The sequence below is a fragment of the Oxyura jamaicensis genome (genome assembly GCF_011077185.1).
Source record: "Oxyura jamaicensis isolate SHBP4307 breed ruddy duck chromosome Z unlocalized genomic scaffold, BPBGC_Ojam_1.0 oxyZ_random_OJ71529, whole genome shotgun sequence".
In the NCBI taxonomy this organism is placed as follows: Eukaryota; Metazoa; Chordata; class Aves; order Anseriformes; family Anatidae; genus Oxyura; species Oxyura jamaicensis.
The window spans coordinates 16972-28556 of NW_023305585.1; the positions used below are offsets into that span (position 1 = coordinate 16972).

The window sequence follows — 11585 nt, forward strand, 5'->3', positions numbered from 1 at the left end:
TTGCAGTTACCAAGTCTTGAATGCTACCCATAGTTTTTTAGGATCAAAAGTGCCTTTTTTTTTTTTTTCCCCGCCATATGCAAAATGCTCAGTGAAGGGTATACGGGGTTGTGCTTTCCAAGTGGAGGCTTTGCCTCTAGCAGCATCTTGGATAGTACATTTCATAGAATCATAGAATCATTTAGGTGCCTTTACTGGCACTGTTTAAGACTTGGCACTGTGTAAGATCTTGAAACCTCAACAGGCATTCAGTGACAGAATCTGATCCTTTCAAACCTTTGTTCCACTTGCTACGTGTTGAAATGTCCTTCAAGGCTAATAAAGAGATCACTGAAGATGAAATTAAGGCTAGATGTGCTTAGTTTCAGTTTATAGGCTACCTGGAATACAAAACTTTTTTTTTTTTTCTTTCTTGCATTTTAAGAGACACTGTCAACTACTTGCAGGCCCAAGGGAAAGATGGAAAACCAAAGGTTTCTGAATCAACTAAAACTCCATCCAATGCTTTTTAAGAAAGAAAGGAGGAGCTGGAGAAGGCATAAGCATTTTTTTTCCTGCAGGCCTACAGCTTCAGTCGATAACACTGCACTGATTTAAGAGAAATGAAAGGCAAAGCTGGTTGTAACAGAAGCAGCAACCAGTCAGTTTATTTCTAAGCTGCATTAATTGGAAAACTAAAAGCACAAATTAGTATGATGAATGATGTAAAACAAATCGGAAACAAAATTCTGCGATCCATCTTATCAGTTTTAAGGAGATAGGATCTCAACATTTGTTCCAGCCTTAAAAAAATAATTAAAAAAAAAAAAAAACAACACAAAAAACCCTCTCCCAGCCCCCCAGTCCAAACCCCAAACGCATACAGTTTTAATAAGCTAAGGTGCTATCACAGAAGAAAAATCAGTCTCTAAGAATAATGAGCTGTATGTTTACAGTGTCCCTTTAACACCATAGTCTTGATATGATTTTGTAAATAAAAGAATAAAAACGCTTTTTTTTTTTTGGTGGAGACTTTTTTCTTTTCTGTTGTCTTTCTTTTTTTTTTTTTTTTTTTTTTACTGTCATGCTATGTCATGGGAATAACAGTTGGCTTATGAATCATTGAATAATTCCACTCCCCACTCCCTTACTGGAATTTTCCCTCCTCCCCCTCCCAATTTTAATATCCATCTTGCCATGTCAGATGTTGGGTGTACTGAAGGACTTTAAAAAGAAATAAAATAAAGTTGAATGTACCTATTTCCCTATTTCAAATTTCAACAACTGATTTTTTTATTATTATTATTTTAAAGCGTTGTTACTGCAGTGGAACAGCTTCATGTTCAGTCTTTGAGTTAAACATTTGACTGGGCTGTGGAAATGGAGTTCGGGTATTTTACCCAAGTTAGAACAATGGTTAACATACAACTTGAATGAGAAATGTACAATTTGAACTGTCCATTTAAAGAAACAATTTGTCACACACAGTTTGCATCCATGCAGACTGAGAGCTTTATAATTACATTATGTACAAAAAAAAATTATTTTAGTTTATTAAGGCAACCACAACTTGGAGTACATGTCCAAAGTGGCATTAATAAAATTGCAGTGTTGATACCCTTTGAACATTTTATTTTTATTTTCAGATAAGAACACTTATTCCTTTTATTTTTTAAGAAATAATTGCCAAGAAATAACCTATTTTCCATAGGGTTTTGTTCTCTATTTTTTTTTAAACTATCTACTTTATCTATTTTCTTTAAAAGAACATTTCAAGGCATTGCTACTCAATGCAAATAATTCTGATCCTGGGTTTCCCATAATTTCACTGGGAATTGCAGGTGGTAAGAACTGGTAGGGTTGGGCCCTGTCTTTTTACTCTATTTTTTCTGTCCTACTTTTTTCTTTTCACTTTTTATTCTTTTTTTTTTGGTGATTTTGTCCATGTTTACTATAACTCTATTCCCCAGAAGTGTCTTGCTGTTCTCTACTCATATGTACTGAGCATCAAAACAACTTGGTTGATGGATGACCCCTTTTTCACATGCCATTGGAAATGCCAAGTTGCTTCATAGAAACATGCTATCATAACTGAATATATCCTTGTACACCTTATTTGAAATGTTGTGATATTCCGTCGTTCCTTGGGATAGCACTCAGAATGAGAGTGTGCACATGTAAGGCTCTACTTTTCTATTGTCTATATTGCAACTTGTTGTAACTAGGCAAGTAAATGAGAAAAAAATATATATATAGGAGTCAGGCATTTGGGGTTATGCTGCCCCAAAACCCGGTAGTTATATAAAACTGAAAAAAAAAAAAAGAAAAGAAAAATTCAGATTATAAGCAATATCACAGTTGAGAAAATTACACTATTTTTTTGTTCCTTTTTTTTCTCTCTTTTTTTTTTCTTTTTTTTTCTTTTTTTACAGTGATTTCTACTATGGTATGGTTACTCTTAGTTTCACCTGGCCTGCCAAATATAATCGGAGTCGAGCATGCAGCCCTAGTGACAACGTTCAGCTCTCTGTGAGGACGACCTCCTGCCTCCGGGTACGGTGTGAGCACAGCAATGCCAAGATGCTGATTAGTTTTGGAAACTCTGCAAAGTAGACAGTATCCCCAACTTTGACACCCCCCCCCCCCTCGCCCCCACCTTTCCAGCCCCTCACCCTTTCCCCCTCTTTCCTGAGGGGCCGGGGCCGAAGCGATGAAAAGGAAGATGTGAACCCCAGCTGGCACAGCTCTCCATGATGGGTTTCGGCCGCCTGAGGGATAAGTCCGGTGCTGCCGTGGGGGCAAAGCAGACCGTGTGCCTCCAGTCCACCAGTCCCAGCATGCCCTGCTACCGGCACCTGACATCCGATGGGGTGTGCTGGCCTTATGGAAGGCCTTCGCTTTCATTTCCTCTGCCTTTCCGGTGCCGCTTCACTTTTACATCCTCCTCCTCCTCCTGTGGGGACTTACTTTTCCTTTTCCCAACCCGGGGCATCCGGGGTGGAGGGAGAGGGGGTGGCAGGGGGTGAGGAGGAAGAGGAGGTGGCAGGGGTGGCGTCTCTCGAGCCATGTGTATGACAGCCTCTATGGTGGCCATGATTGTGTCTTGGGTGGCTGCTTGCTCCAGTATCAATGGATTCAGTGTTGGTCTCTGACCTCTTTTGCTGGGAAGGTCAATGCATTTTTCCAGAATGGGCATTTGGTCTCTGGAGTCTTCGTCAAAGGAGAGGGGTTGCTTCCGGGGACGCCCCCTCCGCTTCTTGACAAAGTTATTGCCTGTCTTTGATTGTCTCTGCAGCCGCTTGGCTTTCAGGATCTTGTTCACATGATCCAGATTCTTCTTTGTGGACAGGATCTTGGTGTAGTTGCACATCTTGCGCACCTCACACTGGATTGCTTCGATTTCACGGTGCTTGAACCTTTTTTTCAGTGGTGGGCTGGCTGTTGGGAGACAAGGACAGAAACAGGGCTGGGTCAAACAACAGTGAATGGAAACCCTCCTTTGTCTGCTTTCAGTATCACGAAGACTTCGTGATACGAATGCGGTTTTCAAGACTGAGAGGCTGAATATGACTACTGAAGAAGCAGTGGCTGTGAGAAAGGACGTTGCATAGACAAGCAATTAAAAAAAAAAAAAAGATAATTATTACGGTCCCAGAAGAATTGCTGTTACCTCCTCTTTTACTGGTCTAGATGAATACACAACTTTGTTAAGTTGTCCTCAGTGATCTCTCTCCAGTTCTCTTCTCTTCTAAAGCAGCAAAACTTTCCTACATCAATGCTTTACTGTGGGTTTGCTTCAGTCTCATTCCTAAGCCTCTAGTGGGAGGGAAGAAAGGGCTGCTTAGCATAGGTGTCACATTGGTCCACCGTAACTATTAAACTTTGTATACCCCAAACACATACTCCTGATGTTTTCACACTGGTCTTTAATGCTTGCCATGGATGTCAGATAGTATGAAAAGTGTTTGTTACTGAAAATAGTGGGCACTTGAAAGTTCTGTGGCTCAATTCACCTGTGGTAAATTTGTTAGTCCCACTTGGATTTCTTTACTATAATCTCCGCAGAATCTAGCTGAAACTATCAGTTGTATAATTGACATTAATGGCCCCTGAAGTAAGCTTACTCCTGCCTGGTTCAGATCACTTACTTTAGAATGAATGAAGTCCAAAGTAGTTAAGTCTCTTGCCAAGGTCACTGTCAGAGCTGGAAAGAGAACCCAGCATTTCTTGGCTCCTGGGCCTTTGCTTAGGACACTAAACCTTTTTTTTTTTTTTTTTTTTTTTGTTTTAAATTTTTTCATTGTCCTTTCACGTGGCATTTGTTCAGAGTTCAAGATTTGCATGTGGATTATAAGTAACTATCCCTTTGTGAGTGAAACTGTATGTATTAATTCTGCTATTGCAATAACTGGTGCTCCCTTTCACTCCTAACATATCCATTCTGTGCTGCTGGAAAAGAAATGATTGAGTTTGTGATTTCTTTTCAGTAAAGAATAAAACATCCCACTAAATTAACCTCATCCCACATCTACTTGCAAACTTAATTTACACCTGACTATCAAGCAGTCATTTGGGTTTGAAATCTTTGAAGTTTCCAGAGTGGCCAAGATTTTGAGAAAAGTTCATTTGGGGGTTATCATTCCCTTCATGGCTAACAGGGCAATCTTCTAGCAGTAGTTTAAAATAAAGTTGCTATTGTAGCATGTTCTGTAGATAACCAGGAGCTGTCAAGTGGCAGAATCTTCCCTTGCTCACTATGACAGATTCAGCATACAAACATCACTTACAGTCCTCCCCTCTTGGACAACATAAATTATTGACTCTTATACCACCATGTTGCTTGGATTCAGCAAAGAGCTTGCATAAACAAATCAAAGTTACAATGCAAGAAGTAGGAGTGAGTCATAAACAAAACACAGACATATGTTCTCTAATAAATAAAGACCTGGATGGCCAACTTCCCAAAGTCTGGTTTTCATTAATTACAAAACAAAATACATTTTCCATATGTAACCCTCTCCCCACACAAATAAAAGAAAAATAAAACCCACTTGCAGTTTGTGATTCACAAAGGACAAAAGAAAAGAGAAATGCACTCATTTTGGTAGCAAAGAAAAAGAGAAAAGAAATGAAATGTCCAAACTACTAGGGAAAATCTAATTAGTTGCACAAAATTCCTCTCAAGTAGGTCACCCCTAAAAAGGGTGGGTATAAGAGCCCTAAGCACAAGTGGCCGTGAGCTCCTTCTCAGTCATCTGATCAAAAAAAATAGATCCCTGTCACACAAAGCCATTACTCTGTGGCCTCACTGATGACCAACATATAAAGTCCCAATATTTTCAGTCCTAAGCATTCAACTCTTTTGGGTTTCTCCCAGATTCTGAGAGTAGCTTTAGGTAAGAGGATTTAAGAAATCAAATGCTTTGCACAGCCTTCATATTTGCTGTCCACATTTTGCCTTTTATCACTATTGCCAGGGCCCATTTTCAAGACTTTTTGAAAACACCTATATTCAAGATGCATTTTTTTTCCCAGACAGTAAAGTTGAAATTTTTCAGTTGGCGATGGAAATCTTGTAGATGGGAATTTTAGTGAAAATACAGGAAAAAATGCAAAGTCCATGGTGAAATCTGGAGATTTGGCATTACTCTCATCTTGAATTGGAAAGACAGCAAGACAAAGGGCAGGAACTTAATTTGAAAAGAAGAATCTACAAAATTTTATGTCCCTACTGAGATCTATTAATATCTGTTATTTCTGCATCTAGTATGTATCCCCATTGCCGTCAATGGAGATCTGCTCCATACAGTCAGTAGAGGATGCATTCCTACTCTTCTATTTTTAAAATGGGAGTTTAATGCCTTTTTAGATGATCATGGACATCCTTCTGATCCCCAGATACTGAATAAGTAGGGTGCAGGTCTCCTGGTGGTCCTGCCAGCCCTGATGGGTGTTTTAGTCACCCAAGACATCCAGAACACCCAGGCTTAGAGATGGAATGGAGCTCAATGACGTGTAGACAGGGACTGAGTGGAGCAAAGGCAGGCATTTGCTTTCTTCCAAACTGCCTAGTTTTCTAAAATCAACTGATACACAGACAGTTAGTGGTAGATACCTACACTTATATGTAAATCTGTGAGCTGAATACCCAATGTCTTCCTTCATGTTGTTGAGATGACTTTCTTGCCATCCTAAAACTTTGCAATCTGACAGACCCTTTCCTTTTGGACTGAAACTCATTCTCTCTTAATAATAATAATAATAATAATAATAATAATAATAATAAGTTGTTCTGTGCTGGCTTACTGTAGTAATTTTTCTTTCATAAATACTTTGGGGTGTTTATGACTTTCCCAGGAAGCTTGTTAGAAGCTACTAATAATGCTTTTGCTTTTCTCCCTAGCAAGCCGCTGAACTTGCACGCTTTATAAATATTTGAATTGTGTTACATGGTCTGCCAATAGTCAGAATACACATCTTGAATAAGTAATATCCTTTCAAGTCAGGCTTTTTAAAGGCAATATTAGGAAACACAATATTATTTTGACCGTTGAGAGTCAGGGACCTCTGATTCTACATTTGGAGAAGGGAGGCTATGTAGAAAGGAGTCTGATGGATCTGCAGGGGGAAGATTTGATGAGATGTGCATATGACAAAATATCAGGGAGATCTGCCAAAATAAACCACTATTGACGTGAGCCATTAGGTGTTATCAACTCATCTGGAAGCTCTTGGTGAGCAATCTTTGATATAAAATATTTTGCTATATTGCCATGTGATATACTGCTCTGCTGAAAACCAAAGCTAAGTACTAATCTTTTCCATTTTATCCAGACAGACCTCTGCTCAACCCTGGACCCAAGTTGGTCTGCATTGTTTTTAGGCTTTGTTATTTTCTTCCTGCACATAATTTACTGTTTGCACATGGAAACTTTGCTCTGGGAGGAAGACTTTCCCCTATCTCTATTAGGTGAAATTCATCTTAAAAGGGATGAAGAGGAGGTTGGGAATAGTAACACAGGAAGAAGGGAATATGTCTCTGAAGAGATGATACAACATGATGGTAACCTCCAGGTGATGGAGTACCAGGAAGAGGACTTTGCTGCTTGGGCATAGTTATCTCCCTTCACCTTCCCAAGCTGCAGGGCCACATGCTGCCTCTGTGAAGCCCTGAAGCTATTTGGCACAGTCTAGCCCAAAGTGATCAGAAGCTAGAAATACTTAATGCAAAAGTCTGGCAGAAGAAGGAAAGTGCCCTGATTTTTCCCTTACTCCATGGGGAGGACCCATTACAGAGGAAATCCTTCTTTCAGAGAGATCGCTAGAGAGTGATAGGAGAGAGAAACAGGTTGGCCTCCTGAGACACAAATAATTCAGATAAGCACCAGCATTTCTGGACTTCTGTCTGAAAATGGATGTCTGAGGCTTTCCACATGCTATCAGAGACAGGCACACTGCAGTGTCCCCTGCAAACACTCTGTCTCAAATGCAGGCTATGAAAACAAACTGCAAAGTTACACATTGCTTCTGCACATTGCTGCTGCTTTCTGTCCAATCAAACTTTTATACTTTTCCTCCATCCCTCCCCTACTTTCCAGAAACAAACAACCTACCTAGCTGCATCAAACAAGTGAGAAGCAGTGTTGGCATTAAAAACAAACAAACAAACAAACACCTTTGCACATTTAAAATAAGGCACACCGAGGCCCTGCATTTCTCCCCTCCCTGGGGTATGCAGATGCAGCGTGGCTCTGTCTCATAGGCAGAGACAAATCAAAATGAGTGCTGGCCAAGCTGGGAAGTCACAGAGGACTGATATAGCTAGAAATAGCTTCTGAGGCAATAAGAGAAATCTCTACCAAAAATATATGTTTCCAAAGGTAGCTTAAAGGAGGCTGAACAACCCACTCCACCACAGTGGTGTTGAACAAGGATATATCAGATGTCTTGGAAGTTCTCCATTGCTCCTCTGACTTTATTCTGGATGGCTTTGGTATGTCTGCAGCACTAAAGATCAATCTTACAGCCTATCATTCTCCATCCCTTCAGAGTTGCCTGAGGCCACTTGCAAGAACACGGCACAGAGAAGACTGTTTGCTCAACAGCTGGGCTCAATTTGTTGACTTCATTTGAATGGAGGAATTTTCAAAGAGCTCTCCATTAACTACAGGAAACCCATAGCACTGTCCTATTTTCCCATTAACACAGTTTCTTTCGGTTTTCACTAAATTATTTCAACATCTGGGCTACAGATAAACCAACAATTTAGACTTCTCAAAATGGAAAGAATGAACTATGCAGTTAAGCATACACTTTCATCTTGAAACTGAGCATAAAATATTTGTGTGCTTTCATTCTCCATTGCATTAAAAATACATCCTTAGTTTATATATAGGAAAGTATTAAAGGCTAAACAGAGACTCTTGATTTTTTTTTTTTTTTTACATAAAATTTACCTTATAGAGGCCACTTTACAGCATGGTTCCCTTGTTTTCACTATTTATTCAGGAAACTAGAGGAAAATCAAAAAGAGCGCACTGAAACAGCACCTTCAATTGCATAATTAGATATGTTATCATTCCATAACTCAATGATACAAATACCTTTTTGTGAATCTGGAATCAGAGGTTTGACAAGACTAAGAAACTCCTAATGGCTGCATGTAGGGTAATGTACAGTGGGCATTTACTGGAAATTAAGACACAATGCAAGATTAACTTCTCTATACATGCCCCCCAAAAGGCATGATGATGACTGAATGAATTGGCTCAATTTTTGACTGTATAAAGCTATCACCTTCCAATCTGATTCCAAATAGAAGCACAAAATATAAGTTGATTGAAAAAAATGCTACTACTGCTTATTTATTCTCATATATTTTAAATTACTGTTCATTGCCCCAGACGATTTCACATTTGCAAGACAGAATATTATGCTAAAATCACTGAAGTATACAGAAAAATCTTAGCTTCTCCTTAGCTATTCACTGTGTATTCAGCATGTTCATACTACAGGGATGGGAACATTCAAATAAATGAACAACAGGGCTGAGAAAGCAACCCAAGAGCCTTGCTTCAGAGTCCCCTGTTAGACCATACAGGCTGGTGCTACTTGTATCCTCATTATTGCACGAGTGGTGGTATGTGAATAAAAGTGATTTGATATGCCAAGATATGATCATGATAAGAAAGTGTTAGAAAAAATTACAGCCTGATTATCACATCGGATATGCATATTTGCAACTACTATTCAAATCAAGAAGTACAAGTACATAGCGTTCAGTGCAGGGAGGAAGAAGGTGAAGAAGAAATAGAGGGAACGGAGAGAAACAACTTTACCTGCTTCAGATGCTGCTGCTGCTGAAGGTAGGAGAGGTAATACTGGAGTTGGCATTGCAACACTGTCAACAGCTGCTGGTTTCCTTCTAGTCATCATGTTACAGGCAGAACTTTCCATTTTACTGTGAAGTGAAGTCTGGTCTGCTTTTAAGTGGGGTCTTACAATTCCTGGGGAAGGAAACAAAATTTGGATGAACGTTGATGAATGAATTGAATCAGACTGGGGACTATCTGGAGATGAGTACTCAGATGCTGTCTTTGCTACAGCAATATATTTTCATATTTCCCTGTACATATGGTCTTGATACTAGCAAGGATCAAGATTTTTATTAATTTCTAATACTTTCGCTTCAGAAGGTGCTATCAGTGATCTCTATAAACAGTGGGAAACCAGAATAATAATTCCACATTGTTACTCTTCTGCAAGCAAATACACACATGTATACATGTTTAAAGACAGACACGCTTCGTATCTCTATTCACTAAGATTGTCTATTTGTCATTCTCTATGTAGTATATTCTCCACACAAGCTTATGTACTTCTCTTCTGTAATGACTTGACTCAATGTGTGTTTCATCTGAGTAAGGAGCAGGCATCAGTAACAGCTTCAGCATATATTTCCCTGTCTAAAGCACATTACACTTCTACATATTTTTAGGAATCCCCTTACAAATAAAAATCTAACTTACAACTCATCAAAGAGGTGGGAGTTAAAAAAAAAAAAAAAAAAAAAAAAGAGTACTTTGTCATACATTTTTCTACCAACAGATTCTGATGGCATCAGAGTTTCTCATAGAGTTACTCATATAGAAATTACAAAATGGAATAAACGAATGGTACAAATATAACAAGGAGGTCAAATGTTCCAAGAAAATAAAAGATATGCAAGCAAGGTTGGTACATTCCTCCCCTAGCAATGTTTCTCAAACTCTCTTACAATTTGAACCCATTTTTTTGTTTGTTTTCAAATGCGTAAAATTTAAACTGCTGGTTTTGAAATCTTACATATTAGATATCTTCCTGACTAATACATCTGAAAGTATATTGTTGTGGTTTAACCCGGCCGGCAGCTAAGCACCACACAGCCGTTCGCTCACCCTCCTCCCTCCCTCTCTGGGATGGGGGAGAGAAACAGGAAAATGGAGCTTGTGGGTTGAGAAAGAGACAGTTTATTAAGATAGGAAAAAAAAATAAAGATAATAATACTACTAATGCTAATGTTTATGAAACAAGTGCACAGTAGTCTATGTAGTCTATAAGTACATAGTAGTCTATGCCAAGGATGCATGGAGCATCCGGTCCAGTCACAATATAACGCTTTTGCCATTCGTTCCCAGTTAGACTCACTTCAGCCTCCAATACAGTGAACTGCTGGGAACACCCATCACCCCATAAATACAGACAGGTTCTGGCCCTTTATAGCTTGATGGCATTAGAGTACATTGTGCACCGGTGTCTACTAAAGCCTTATACTTCTGTGCATCTGACGTGCCAGGCCATCGAATCCACACAGTCCAATAAACTCGATTGTCCCTTTCCTCCCCCTGGCAGGAAGCAGGGCCCCTGTAATCCTCGTCAGAAACTTCATTTCTGTGTCTGGAGGACTGCCTGCTGGAAGTTGGAGCAGCAAGCTTCTCAGAGAACCCATTTTTCCTGATTGGTTTTTCTTTGCAACTCACGTACCCGTGCCTCTAGGGTTGAGGTAGATTTTCCATCCCATTTTCTCATGTCCTCTCCATGATCACGTAGGTAAAACCACAGGGTGGCACGTGGTGTGTACCCACTATATCATCTTCCTTGAATGGATGAACACTTACCCCTGAGAGCTGAGACACTGGTTTGTACAGGTGGGGAGGAAGATAAATTATCTTTAAGCTGGTGGAACTCTTCAGAAAGTTTCTCCACAGCCGAGACGCAGGTCTGTAAGGAAGAGGAGAGACTTTCTTCGTACTGCCGGAGTTGTTTAGTCAATTCATTCACTGTGGGTTCCTCATCCCCTTTCCAGGCCATTACTGCCAATGAGCTGGCATATGATGATGGTGCACTCCGTACAAACTTCCACCACATGGGTCATGTACACTTGACTTCATCTGGATCTGTGGATATTTCTTCATCGTCTAGATCCCTATAAATCACCTCCTGCAAAGCTAATTCCCTCAGGTACTGGATTCCCTTCTCCATAGTGGTCCACTTGCCTGGCAGACATACAAGTTCTTCCTTGAAGGGATACCTTTCCCTTACAGCGTACAGGAGATGCCTCCAGAGGC

General features: G+C 39.8%; 1 protein-coding gene across 1 annotated transcript; it reads right to left on the bottom strand.

The window, feature by feature from the left end:
• Positions 1-411: 411 nt before the first annotated feature.
• On the bottom strand, positions 412-9506 carry LOC118158707 (SET-binding protein-like). The gene is made up of 2 exons (XM_035313380.1): positions 9318-9506; positions 412-3417 (listed from the first exon to the last, which is right to left on the bottom strand). The coding sequence occupies exons 1-2, from the start codon at positions 9433-9435 to the stop codon at positions 2861-2863; spliced, it is 675 nt and encodes a 224-aa protein (XP_035169271.1). The 5' UTR covers positions 9436-9506; the 3' UTR covers positions 412-2860.
• Between the last annotated feature and the right edge of the window lie 2079 nt (positions 9507-11585).